General features: G+C 36.5%; 1 protein-coding gene across 2 annotated transcripts in view; it reads right to left on the bottom strand.

Moving 5' to 3' along the window:
* Nucleotides 1-14,671, bottom strand: part of ADAM23 (ADAM metallopeptidase domain 23) — a 97,712-nt gene that overhangs the window by 19,603 nt on the left and 63,438 nt on the right. For both annotated transcript variants that reach the window (XM_042874717.1, XM_042874718.1), the window contains 11 exons: nt 13,316-13,387; nt 10,672-10,838; nt 8,072-8,156; nt 7,234-7,324; nt 6,268-6,316; nt 5,954-6,053; nt 3,774-3,845; nt 2,970-3,056; nt 2,642-2,722; nt 1,195-1,245; nt 686-749 (listed from right to left, as the gene is read on the bottom strand). In XM_042874717.1, the coding sequence (XP_042730651.1) occupies nt 686-749; nt 1,195-1,245; nt 2,642-2,722; nt 2,970-3,056; nt 3,774-3,845; nt 5,954-6,053; nt 6,268-6,316; nt 7,234-7,324; nt 8,072-8,156; nt 10,672-10,838; nt 13,316-13,387 (919 nt within the window). The remainder of the gene's footprint in view (nt 1-685; nt 750-1,194; nt 1,246-2,641; nt 2,723-2,969; nt 3,057-3,773; nt 3,846-5,953; nt 6,054-6,267; nt 6,317-7,233; nt 7,325-8,071; nt 8,157-10,671; nt 10,839-13,315; nt 13,388-14,671) is intronic.

Genomic DNA, 14,671 nt, shown 5'->3' with positions numbered 1-14,671 from the left:
CCTCTCGTCCCCTGAAAAAGCAGAGATTCTTCAGTCTCAATTAGGGAGCATCAGCATTTGCAGCTATGTTTGTTTAGATGGAATGCAAGAAAACATTCAGTCCTTGAGTACAGGATATCCTCTGCTGAACTGTCTCAAAGTCATTGAACAGAACATTTATCCTCTGTCAGCTGCATAGTCCACAAATACAAGTTTATCCAACACATCTGGGCTTAATTTTGTGATATGGATATTTAAATTTATACTACTGTATTAACTTTCTTGAATACAGGATGAGATAATAATGTTAGAAGAAGCAGTTTTAGCATGAAACCAGTGCTAAGCTAAGGGAACTGACAACTGTCATTAAAAAGAAAGCAACAAGAACAACCAAAAACATCTGTCAGGATCTATAAAAAAACAGACATCCTCAAACCCACTTTTCCACCCCCATAACACTGTTTTGAAGTTGCTGATCTCATCTAACCCCATGAGGGTTAAGTATTTACTGTTCTATCCATGTCTCATTGTCATCACTGCCAAATAACCGTGCAACTTGAAATTTCACTTTGCAATCATGCCAGTTTCACACGGCAGCCTACAGAAACCCTACACTTACAGCAGGGAGAACAAAAAGTAAACATACAATCAAAGACAAGAATTAACTGCAAATAAAGTATGTTTAAGGTAAGAAAAGTCAACCTACTAGATCCCCAGATATATTTGCACTGATTATCTCTTGTCTTGCATTCACCGTTATAGCAACGTCCCTAAACAAAACACAACAGGTTAGCAATGAGAACTGAGCACTCGCCTTGGGATCATCTTTCCCACCCCATCTTGGGATGTGCAAGTTTTCATGAGTTGGAATAGATGGAGTACACATTTTTGCTCAGATTCTCAAAGTCAGTTGATGCCTAAGATGCACAGCAATTTCAGCAGCTACTTTATACTTCTCATTTACAGAGTCATATAGAACGTATCTACATGGATTATATATCTACATTCAAAATGCAGATACCACACAGATTCTGCTCAAGCTACAAATTTGTACTATTCATGGAGTGTATAATGCACGAAAAACATCGATGTCCAAAAGGCAAATATCTATGCATAAATACAGAAGACAGGTTTTAAGAGAAAAAAAAAAAAAGAAAATTTGTATTTGGTTGATTTGTATTAGTTGATGTGCAGGGGTTTTAGAACATCACATACCTGATTAGAATCACAAGCATATCCATCTTGTTTATGAAGATTTGGTGGACACTTAAAAAAAGAAAGATTATACATCAGAAGATGACATATGGAGATTGCATGGTCTCAAATACACAAACCATACAAAGGAAGTAGGTAATGTAATCGCTGCAGGAATTTTCATAGCTATTCATAAAAACAAAGAAATTAACTTCCTGAGCCACAAAAACAAGACTTGATTCTAACTTCCTGCATATCCCCAGAAGAAATTAAGGAGTTGGGGCAAAATAAAAATCAAAACAAATGTATTCATGAACAGGATATTTGATAACTAATATTTGGGGATACGTTTGCTCTCGTGCAACATTTCCACTGCATTCATTTCAGTGCCATTAAGAGAAATTAGTTGCAGCCTACTTCCCCACAGACTAGAGACATGTTTTATTATGATCATACTGTCACATTCTCTTGGCACTGGAAAATTTTGGTATGAAGAATTCATTAGCTCCAGAAGCCTCAGATTACTAAAGCTAAGAGTAGACCAGACTCGGTGCTTTTCTTCATCAAAAAGAGATCAGTGAAGGTTTGAAAAGGGCGCAGTGCTGTAACATACATCACAGCCACTTCCAGAGCAGCCGTTCTAGATAAAGAAACCCTCCATCTACAGAACGAAAGGCTTACAATGAAATCTGTAAGTGTGAATGCCTCAAATGTTACTGTGATTGTATCATCATCTATAATTACACAAAGAACCACGTGATCTACCCTGAATCTTATTTCTTCAATGCTAAGAACTTGATGCAGTAGATGACTGCAGCAGAGTTAAGACGTTCTTACGTAATCCTGAAGCAAAATTTGCAGTACTGAAAAGGAACACGTATGACCTAACCAAACAAAATTACTTTGCAAATAGAAGATGTGCTGAGTGTTGACTATCTTAAAGAACCCAACCTTTTGGCAGCTTAGCTTACTAGTTAAGTATTTTCAACAGAAATGCATAGAACTTTTAAAATTATCACAAGTGAACTCTTAAAAAGATAGCATTTTAGTCCCAATTTGTTGTAAGTGTATACATTTTACATAATTCCATTTCAAACCGTTTAATCTCTTAAAATCTTACTGTTACTGCCTTTGAACCTATTCACATTTGCAGTATATTCTCAGTACTTATTCTATAGAATACAGGAGGATGTCTGGGATAAAAGCTATACCAAAACCCTCACGTAAGTTTTAAAAGAAAAATCATATTTTGAGTCTGCTATATTTTTAATTAATATTTATTTACTGAGCTTCTAATGGTTTGTGTACTTATGTTTAACAAATTTTGTTAGGACCAAATGAAAAAAACAGTCCCCTCTCTCTCCCCCAGCACAGTTATTTGTGAGCGCACAACGCTGCATTTTGTTAGTCTGGATTTTTCTCTTGCAAATAAACATCAACAGTGTGAGCACAGAAGCTCCTTACATACCTGGCCAGAATCTCCCGTGCAGAACTCTGCAATATCACATTCGTTCACAGCATATCTACAGTCATAGCCTCGTGGAAAAAACTAGAAAATGAAGAATACAGTAAGATTAGGTAAAAGCAAAATGGAAAATTCCAGTTTGGAAAGAATGCTCATTTTAATGCTCATATATATTTGTGGTGGGGTTTTTTGTTTGTTTGTTTGTTTTTGGCTAAGATCAGAACACATTCTCAATAACTATTTCCAAGTGATGAAAAAGATTTCAGTTTCTTCACCTTTTAAAGACTGTAAATGACAATTGGGAAGAATCGCAAACTACAACAATACTCACAAGACACGATGTATTACAGCAGGGTCCATCACTACAGTGAGCTCCATTAGAAAGAGAGCACTTCTTACAACAGTCTGCATAGCATTCCTGAAGAAAATATTAAGTGGTCTTTTTAGTTTTCTATTTAAAATAATTTTTTCTTCCCAATCTTTCCAACAAACTATTATATACCAGCACAAAAAAATCAGCGCTGACAACTTGAAATTATAAGGTGGAAGAATCCTTTGCAATGCTCAGATAGTGAAGCAAGGGGAAAACAGTGGCATACATGCTATTGCAATAAGGAGATACATACCTTCTGAAACCTGGCACAGGTGCAGCATAGCACAGTGCAGAAAAACAATTAAGAAGACTAACTATGTGTAACTATGTTAAAATAGCAGAACTAGGACTCAAGGCTACGGGGCAAACTTTTGCAAAACAGATCTTAAATAATTCTGTATTAGAGAAGAAAACAACAGCTTCCTCATATTGTCTGAATGCGAACACCTATCTCCAGCACACCAGCGAGGAACCTAACACTGCAGGCACAGCGTCCAGGGAAAGGAAAGGGGTAAATGGTTCTACAAAATACATGAGGAAACAGCATGTCCTTTCCCACAAAATGACAGGAAGACAGCTGAGGTCAGATCTCAGCTTTGCACTCGCTCATTCTCACTGGAAGATGATGTTTAATGTGGTCCTTCCACTGAGTTGTTTCATAGCAAAAGGCAAAACAGGTCAATTTCCAAGACCTTTCCTCCTCTCTTACCAATCATTTAACTTAATGTATTTTGTGAGAATTATATGCAACTCTTTACTTGCCATTCGAAAACCGCAATCACATTCTTCTCCTGCTTCCACGTAACCATTTCCACACTCAGTAGTTTCAAAGAGCTGAAAGCAAAAGAGCACCACAACCCAATTAATAACAATTAATAACTCTTTGTAATTCACAAATTAAACTGTGTTTTTCGATAGTAGATGAAAATCTAAGGATAACTACAAGTGTGATTTTTTTATAACGTAAAATCAAAATTCCTGTCAGCCTTTAATGCACAGCACTGGGCTAAAACTTCAAGGCCCTATGAACGTTCTTCAGTTCAGCTGCTCTGATAGGCAGTCAGGACACTGTGCAATAAGCCATCATAGGTATAACTGATTTATTTATTTATTTATTTATTAAATTTACATCTTCTTACCCATTTCTCAGTTACAGTATTTAACTAGTTTATTCTTATTACATTTTTCACTCATATATCCATTTTACAACTCTCCACGCACTCCCTGTTTCTCTCTCTTCAGAATATCTACTGCCAATAACAACCTGATACTTCCTGCAAACGGTAAGGGTTATTACAGGTGAAGTCAGCCAGAGCTGACCAGAGCTTAATCACATAAAACTGCTTTAAAACTCCCTAAAGAATAAACAGAGGGAACACTAATGCCTCATTTAAAGGAAAGAAAGCACAAACTACATGGATAATCAATAGAACATACAGTTTTGGGTGCCAAATCAAAAGTATAGTGAAACAGTAAGCACATGTACTTTCTTGTCTAGCAATGTCAATACAGAAAATTGATTTTTTATTTCTTTCTTTGTTTTTTCCTCTCTGTAAGCCATTGACACTCCTATGCTCCTGTGGAAACACCAAGATCTGCTATTCAGAACCTGAAATTCAGTTTTCCATTGAACAGACCTGGTTATTTGGCCTGCAGCTGGTAAGATAATCAAAAGGGTCAGAGAATTGCAAGAAACAAAAAGCACATACACATACATCAGGGCCAAACTAAAAAGCTAGCATCCAAACCTTAAAAGTCAGCATCATGCTGACTGCTTAACATGAGCATGTTTTAATCTAAAGTTAAACATGCTATTTTCCACCTGACTTCTACCTCCAAACTATGAGATTAGAAAATGACATACAACTTTCTTTCCCCCCAGTTATTTCCTTTAATTTCAAGGCTGCAAAACACTAACACAGGTAACATATAAAGGGAATTTCAACCATTGTTGGGACCATTTTTACCCAAGTAAACCACATTTTTATTCTGTATGCAGTCAATTTGATAATTACTTCATATTGCCCTACTAGAAAATTATCCTATTTTAATCACAAAAGATAAAACACTTTTTCCTTTCTCTCTACTTACTTTTTTCTCTAATCCTTACATTCTTATTCTGTAAGCAAAAATTGCTACTTGAGGAAAAGATTAAAAAACACCAACAAGCAAATTTTTTTAGTTAACTGTGCAAAGTAGTTTTCCGTAGCACAGAAAACACACTCTAATGGGCCATGTGATGCTGAATTCCACAAGGACAGCAAGTTTGACATCATGATTAAACAGAGTATTAATACTTTGGATTGATTTGAACAAAGTGCCACATGGAGCATTTTTACACTACTTGGCTGCTTTAGAGGGATGTCACGCTCGCGTCACCATAGAAAAAAATATGACCTTGCTGAGTTTTTAATGACAAAATGGATGGATGGTACAAGGAAATAATTATAAATTACATTTTGTTAATTGTACATCAGCAATGAAATGAACTTCAGTAAAAACAGAAGCTGCTGCTGTCTATATGCCGTAAACTATTTATTTGCCAATTAACAAACTAAGAAGTAGATTCATTCCTTTCAGTAACATAAAGCAAAAAGCTCAAGAATTGAGTGAACGTACAGCATGCGCTTCTGGATTTATTTTGCACTACTTCCAGCTTAACAGGCAGTGCCTTTATGCTAAAGTGATGTGTGTCTAGCTACGCAAATCAACTGCAAGGTTCGTCATTACTTGCAAAATTAGGAATTAATAGAAAACATATTATATGATTCCTCTTAAGGTTACTTTTAAATGCTATGGAAGTGAACATCCAGTTAACCACAAGTAGCCTCAAGAAAATATGCACACAGATGTTTTAATAAATCCGAGAACAGATGTTTTAGTGGAACAATTTCATTTTCACTATGTTTAGCAGAGGTAGTGACTACCAACATGTTTATTACCTTTGTTGGCCTGTTGAAAAGACAGGCACCTCCCCCACGAAGTAAAAATTCTTTGTATTCTGCTATGCTGCACTTGGAGAATTTTCTGGAATGATATACCCTAAAATAACAAAGAATCAGCTGAGTAAATGCCTTGAAATATCAACTGGAAGGGGGCAGAGGGATCATACCATTTTTTGTACTGTAAATCTCTTGCAGGTTTTCATTTATTAGTACTAAAACACACGGACGATGTCCAGTACATAAATGTTAATGTCAGAATGTAAGCTATGAATTCATTCTGGAGCGCCCAGTTACTGAGAGTAATGACGTACCCTGTTTCCTCCATGATGCAACCACCCCAGGATTCAGTGCAGTCACACTCTTCTCAGACAAGATCAAAATACAACAGAAAAGGAAAGCAGTTATAAATACCCTTGCAATAAAAATAAAGTACTCACAATAAACTGGACCATGACTAATTATACAAATCGTACAAAAATTAACAGACTGCTTAGCTATTCAGCCCTAAAAAACAGACCAACTGAAGAAATATTAATATACTTAAAGTTAACGTGGTCCTTTCCCATCATATAAATGTGCACACTTTTAACACAGTGTTTCAGGCAGTTTAGAATGCTAAACATAGCGGGCAAGATTCTTCCCCATGTGCTCTCAGCACAGGCAGTGTGAGTACACACAGTAACAGTGATTTTACAGCTGCTCCCTTCACACTGTGTCCTAATTCACAGATTTCTGAAGTGATTCTACAATCAAGTCACTCTTATTACTCAGTTTTACAGAAGGAACAAAGAGATAACATAACCAAATTGCTTTAATTTCTTTAGCCCCCAAAATGACTTTTGCAGCAGCTTTTGTAATGCGTCAGGGCCACATCAAGCTAATTTTGTAGACGTGAAGCAGCCAGATACCAAGTTGGGCAAATGTCATTAGGTTACAGATTCTTCAATTTCTTCATCTGAAGTAAGGCGGTTTTTCTTTGTTTCTTTTTAGGTCCGGTCTATAGTTTTTAAGCTAGCAGTGTTTTTGCACGATGCATTTGAACGCTGATTATTAATTTAACCTCCTAACTCAAGACATTGCTGAGGTCATTGCAAAATAAGTGCTAAACTAGAGATTTTCACTTGGTTAAACTCGAATATTGGTGAGTACATTTCAAAAAACAAAATTTCTCATTCTTTGGTTATAAGTATGACGTTCATTTCAAATATTACAAAGTAAAGAGTTCTTATAGCTTGAGGTAAGAAGGACAAGAGGTGGCTCCATATTCATGTACATACTCGGTTTCCTGGCAGCTGGCTCCCACTGTATTCCAAGGTTCTGAGCAAGGCTTTGTGCTAATTCCTGTGCCATGGCTAATGGGAGGCCATACTACATTTGAAGAAAAAAAAAAAAAAAAAAGGAAAAAGATGAATACAATGCCAGCTCATTTTGCCTTACTATGCAGCTAGTATTTCACAAAGTGACTCTGTCCAGCCAGTCACAATTATTTGTGCATACAATAAAAATGAACACAATGAAGTACCCCACAGAAAAAATCCTCCTCTCTTATTCTGAGGGGAATCCTGTACACTGGTCAACCTACAGAGAACAGTCTGTTTGATATATATATACATGCAATTTAATTACTGTATAACATGATTAGTCCATGTCAAAACATGTCATTGTCAGACTAGATCTAAGACTGCACTGAGGTTAAAAATACTAATAAGAAAAATATCAATACACAGGGGCTAGCTTTAATGATCTTAGCTTTTAAATAATAAAAAAAAAAAGTTAGAACTACATCATCAGTACATCAGAAGACCAAACCTCTTACAGTAAAAGAACCTAGAAGAATCGCGGTGTTATATTTCAAATATCATACTCTGAGATTTTTGATCCAAACATGCTAAAAAAATTTCAGACTCCAGTGAGAGTAAAATGAAGATAGAGGGAATGCACTTTTAAACAAAATGCATAGTGGGCAGAACTTTAGTGATAACACAAGAAGGTTGGCTGCAAAGTGTCAATCTTTTTAATATATGAATGATCTTTAAAGTCTGAATACTGAAACATATGAACTCTATGGTTATAAAAGTTTCTATTTTACTTCAATTTAGTGGTAGAAAAAGTTACCTCATTCACTCCTACTCCTCTGGTCACAGAGCAAACCCCTCCAAAATAACTTAAGCTGCTCCTTTTGTAATGAAATGTCACATTCCTTATGAACAAACAAAAATAAAATGAGCATAACATGTTAACATTGAGCACCAAGAACTTACCAAATATTAAACTTCCACATTACACACACAGTAGTGCTCATCTAACATCAACGGTTGGTATAAGTTTACAAAAAGAACACTGACATAAAAAGAGGTAAGACACAAACGTCAGCCAAAAAACACTATTTTTATCTTTAACAGTCAGTATCAGTCCCAACCCACAGACAAAACAGCCAGAAACAAACCGAGCAGATTGCTAAGAAAATGCAACAACATTTCCTCTAAAAATATAATAATGAATACTTTGCCAGCAGGGAGGTGACTGTCCTCCTGTACTCAGTTCTGGTGAGGCCACACCTCAGGTACTGTGTTCAGTTCTGCATCCCTCACTAAAAGAAAGACATTGTGGCCCTGGAGCATGCGAAGAGAAGGGCAGCAAAGCTGGGAGTAGTCTGGAGCACAGAGGCCTGACAAGGAGTAGCTGAGGGAAGCAGGATTGTTCAGTCTGAAAAAGAGGAGGCCTCAGGGGCCATCATCTCTCTCTTCAACTATCAAAAGGGAGGTTGTGGCGAGATGGGGACCAGCCTCTTCTTCCATGTAACTAGCAATAGGACTAGAGGGAATGGCTTCAAGTTGCACCAGTTTCAGGTTGGATATTAGAGTGGTCAGGTGCTGGAATGGGCTGCCCAGGGAAGCGGTGGAGTCACTGTCCCCGGAGGTGTTTAAGAAACATTTAGATGTTGTACTGAGGGACATGGTTTTGTGTGGAAATACTGGTGACAGAGGGATGATCATTGAACTAGATCAGCTTGGAGGCCTTCTCAAACCTTGAGATTCTGTATTCCAGTTTATAATCTGTCAAGAAGGAATTCTGTACCGAAATGATCATTCACAATGGTGATACAACTAAAATAAAACCATTCAAGTTCTGTTTCAACTCCAGATTTAAATACGGACGTGCTAAGTGAAGTGCTTCATTTAGTGGTTGGCATGGCTGCAGGTGGTTGGAACTAGATGATATCCTAGATATTGGGTCCATTCCAACCCAAGCCATTCTATGATTCTCAAATTTGGTTAGCATATGAGTGCAATAATATTAGACTGTCAGTGTTCGCTGCTCCATTTAATAGAAATGGCTACTCATAAAAATGTCATCTCTACTTTTTATTTTGAGGAATAACAGTGTTTCAGAACACTGTGGGAAAGATTTTTACCATAACTATTACTTTTTTGTTTTTTGAACAACATAAACAGCAAAAGTAGTAAAATTGACAATTGACCCCAGCATGCACGCATCAAATGGGATCTTATCAGATGCACAGATACCTTCAGGAAAGTCAGTCCCAGCCTTGAGTTATTATCCTTTTCAGATGTGTTATTACTTTGAACACTCTTATCTTTCACTCAGCTATGGATTTCACCTTCTTTGGTACCTCACGCTGCCACATTTAGCTTATTCTGTTTATTTTTACAAAGATACTGTTTTATAAAATATCACTTAATAGCAATTTGAGATTTCAGATACTGAAGCAGGAAGAAATTCAGACAAGGTCCCTGTAGCAGTCTTCAACCACTTGTCACTCCTAAAAGCTGAAACTTTACATTTACAAAAGAATCTTGATTCACAATCAAGACAACAGTTAGAGAGTTAGAACATCTATTCAGCAAGTAAGACAATACACACATAAAAGTAATTAAAGTGCACATCATCAGTGCTTGCATATCTAACGAGAAACAAAATTAGTATTGTTTCAGCATCTATATTAAGGCAGTGCAGCTATGACAGAGGATGAAGAATTTCCTCCAGCCTTTATCTTAATCCTCCCCAGTAAAAAATGAATAATAAGAGGAGTATTTGTTATTCCACCCTCTGCAGTGTGGCTGGGAAAGGGTTAAAATCCTTATGCTTAACAGTGAACCACACTCTTCCTTCTCTTTACTACCCTGTGAAGAGTTGCCCAAGGTTGATGTTGTGGCTAACTGCCCAACCTGCCCTTCCCTCAAAAAGGCAGTGCCTATGTTAAGAGTCTGCTGTATCCCTGCAGGAAGAGACCTCCTACTGTTACAGTAACACAACTGCAGTTACATGTTACTTACATTACATGCAACTGTAGCTACATGTGTAAATAAACGTGTTTTGGCAGCAACACATAATGCTGTCAGCCTGCCCTCTCCTGTTCTTCATTGTGCCTTACAGATCATTAGGAAAAGCAAGTGTCCTTAAGGGCTCATCAGGAGACATTTCAATTGTCTGACACTGTCTCCAGGCTGCAAAGACATTAAGCTTTCATTTTGCACTTATATTATACATACATATAAATATGACCATGTTACATACTACGTGCATTACAAATAGACTAATGCACTAAAAATAGGTATAACTTGTTAAAGCAGGCAGATGTTGATGTAATGAGCAACAAGCAAAAAGGTAATTAAAAGACAGGTACAGAAAAGCAATAGACAGAAAAGTAGGTAGAACAATAATAGTCTTAATCACTGTATAACAGTACATACGAGAGAAGGTGCACAGCATCAGCGTGCTGCTTGATGTAGTGCTGCCGATACTTGGAGAAATCATGAAGCATCTGCAGTGGGTCAGTGTGAATATTAATACGATCTCTGTCTGTCCAAGTTTCCACAGCAACAAGGACCACCCTGGTGTTCAGCTGTTCCTTGTATATCTGAAGGCAGAGACAGGACAGGCACAGGAGTAGAACACTGGGTCAGACATGCACAGTTAGCCAGTAAGAGTAAAGCGGAAGGACAAGAGGGATAAATCAGGAGGGAAACACGGGGAAACAGTTAGCTGGTAATGCCTTGGATTTCCTGCAAGTTAATCATCTCATCAACCTAACTTCTGATTGACAGGACAAAAAATAACAACAACAACAACAACAAAAACCAACAAAAAATTCCAATAAATTATCTTCATTTTTTTTTTAGTGATTCCCTGTTCTCTATAATTCTCAATGACTTAATTCTCACAAATGACTTAATTCAGTCTCTTACAAAACCTGAACAAAAATCCGCAAAGTAGAAATGTAAAGGTACACAGGGTGATCTCAAAAAAAAAAAAAAAAAAAAAAAAAGAGCCAGAGACAGTTCTTCAGTCAAAAACAACTTCCTCTAGTACAAAATTTAAACCACACAGAGCTTGATTTTCATTCATAAGAACATCACTTCACGTAGCTTAAGCAACGTAAGAATATTATATTTTACGTTAATTTTAATGTCCCCGTAGTAGCAGGTAAGTAAACGACAACCAGGCCCTAACCATTACAAAATATCCTTAAAATATCCATTTTAACATTGTGCACGGTATTTGCTACTGAAAGAAAACAGCTGCTCTCTTTAGGTTCAGGACATAAGACACCACATTTTGTTGACCAAGGGAGTTACAGATCTCCAAGATATATTCTTTATCCATAACAGACAGCCTGCTGATCTAAAGCAATTCATGGGACACAAAGAACACCTACTGAAACATGCTCAGTTATGATCTAAAAAGCTTTTCATAATTAATCCATTAGCTGCTTAATCTGTACATTTGTAAAAGCTACTCAGTCATTCCATAAGTCACCATATTAAAGATATGTTTTCATTAGCTTGTTTTCAAGCCATAACTGCAACATACAATGAGAACTGCCAATATCTTCCTTAAGTTGTGGTGTTTGTAATGAACAAACTAGCACTAGCTAGCATGCTAGACTTTCTGTACTTCAAAAAAGTCAGTGCATAATATAAAATAAAAATGTCAGTGCATAATATTCAGAAACAAAGGAGGTACATACAGAAGAGACAGAGTGCTACCAGACAAGCTCAGTTTTATCCAAGCACTTTTAAAGAAGAAAGAATACTAATATGCTTTGCTGTGAGGGAGGCAGGCGGAGGACATGCACAAGAAGATGGTTACGTGTTTGAGAAAAAATGTTAAAAATTAGAACTGAGATTATATATGGCTGGATCAATGTTTGCTGAGATGAAAACTGTATTTCTTGAAGCGAACAGGAACGAAAAGGTGGCAAAGAGAGCAGAGTAACTGAAATCTCTGAAAGCCAGTATCTTCTGAATACTATTCAATAAGAAATAAAACTCACTCCCTAGGAGCATGAAGGAATAACAAGGCAGAAATTCATGCTCCAGTTACAGAGAATGCCAGTAGGATGACATTTTGCAAGATTCCCACAATGTGACTGAATTCTACTCTGGAGGGATGCAGAATGTCTCTGTAAACACACACAGCAAAGAAAAATGGAAAAACAGAAGGAACAATCAGAGAAAGACAAGATGGTTAAATAGTTGTTAAAACGCAGAAGAAATACCTAGAAATACTGATCACATGAGAAGAAGATGGGGATAGCACCTTTGCTTTGGACACGCACAATATAAACACCAACAACATCGTTTCTATTAGTTAACATTTTCAGATGGTTACACAAAAATATTATAAAACACTTCCATTATTTTGTGTATTACAATTATACTCACCTAAATTTTCAACAAACAATACTTCACATAAAACACAGAATATAAAATATCGTTTTGCTTCCTCAAAGCTATACAAACCAGTCATTGTGTTCATCTCTACCAAAAATCCATCCTGCCTTTACTGCAAACACAACTCTGAAAAGTAACAAAGTCAAATTTTCCTACAAATCTTACTTCATGTGTTCTATGCATTGTCAAAATTTCTTGTAAAAAAATACAACTATGGTATCTGTATCAGTGGTACAATGGCAATTTTGTCTTCAGCTGTAGATTTTAGTAGATATAAAGAGGAGAACATTCTTTAGGTTTTTTTGCCCAGTGAGTAAGTGAAGAAATTTGCAGCTTCAACCACTTACAGTTAGATGCATTTCATTAATGTAAACTCAATTAAACTTATTCTTAAGCAGTGACCAATACTGCTTCAAGTTTGAAATCCACCCTGAAAAAGGTAGAGTCAGGCAGATAGAAGTCTTGTGAAAAGTTCCAAGAATAATTTGGTGGTTCCTTACACATCCCCCACACATTATCTTGCAACCAGAAATGAGTTGTAAAATGAAATTTTTATGGCTGCTTATTTTTTAATCCTGCTACCTGCTAACATTAACTTTTTAAATACAGTGCTAAGCTAATAAAATCAGTGATAGTTTTCAGAAGACACACGGATACTTACAGCATCTACAAGGTTCACCACAGATTTGGCAAAATTGTTTGTGTACGCATTTGAAGAACGATGCTTTTTGAACTTTAAGAAGAAAAAGAACACAGTGAGAGTGTAAATATTTATTACTGTTCAGTAACTTTAAAGCAAGGAAGGAAAATTAATATTTTAAGAAAGACTGTGGGGAAAAACTCAAAACTTAACAGCCTGTATCTCATCTTCAAGAATCCCTGAAGAATCATTTAACCACAAGAAATATCATATCTAGAAGCAGAGTTCAAATGTTCAAGACAAAATTACATTGCATCTCTAGAGCCCATAAACGTGAGCTTGTAATGAGAGAATGCTGTACCCATTAGAAGTGTGCTTAACCTGCTGAGTTAAGTATCAGACAGTACTAGCCACATTCCATAGCATTAATTACAAAACCCGAAGTGGAGGCATTTCTCAGTTGCCTTGTGTGCAGCTCTTTGCAAGGGCATTCTGTCTTTACTATAACACCAAATTTTTATGACAGTAGCAATGAGTTATGACAACAAGAAGAAAAGGGAACACATGGTAAAAGTAAAGATGTGTTTTCAGTGTCAAAAGAGTTAAGGTGACTATCAAACTCTTTTTTTCCCATTTTCATAGGCTTCAATGAGCTGTATTACAAGTTCTGCCTCCTATTTCCTGTGCATGTCACTGTAATTGCTTATGTCTTTCCACATCCTGCCCCACAAATCCCTTCTGCCCAATACCAGTTTTTCCAAAGTCACAGAATGGCCAGGGTTGGAAGGGACCTCAAGGATCATGAATCTCCAAGTCGCTGCCTTAGTGTCTAAGCATGAATTCATGACCTCAAAAATCCTTAATAAACCTTAAAATTATAAAACAAAATTGTATTACACAAAATGATTTGCAGTCTTCAAAGTTTCCTTCTCCATGTCAGATAACATTTTTTTCTACCACTTTAAGTTCATTACTGTTGCACAAGCTAGTTTTATAGGAGACAACATAAGTTCACCAAACTGTTTAACAATGGCTGAGACTCATTCATTTGACTGCAGAAAAGTGTTTGGTGTTTGTTTTTTGTTTTGTTTTGTTTTTTTTTAAACAGATGCATGTGTTCACTGCCAGATGCAGTATTAGTGCTTAGGATGCACACTGAGAATAGCAGCCATGTTATGGGATTCACTTTGCTCCCTAGGGAACCAGGATACTAGAACAAAAACAATGGGGGAAGAGCTGCCTGGTTATCTTTGTTTTGATGCAATGTCAAATTGTCTCAGAAATGGAAAATTAAAATAATATGCTTTGAAAACGTTCTTGTTTTCAGAATACTACTTAAATATTAGAATCAATACCAGTATTTGATGTCGTTAAACA

The sequence above is a fragment of the Lagopus leucura genome, unplaced genomic scaffold (assembly GCF_019238085.1).
Source record: "Lagopus leucura isolate 7727_CA_CO unplaced genomic scaffold, USGS_WTPT01 Super-Scaffold_100012, whole genome shotgun sequence".
NCBI classification, from domain to species: domain Eukaryota; kingdom Metazoa; phylum Chordata; class Aves; order Galliformes; family Phasianidae; genus Lagopus; species Lagopus leucura.
This window is presented reverse-complemented; position numbering and strand designations above follow the sequence as displayed.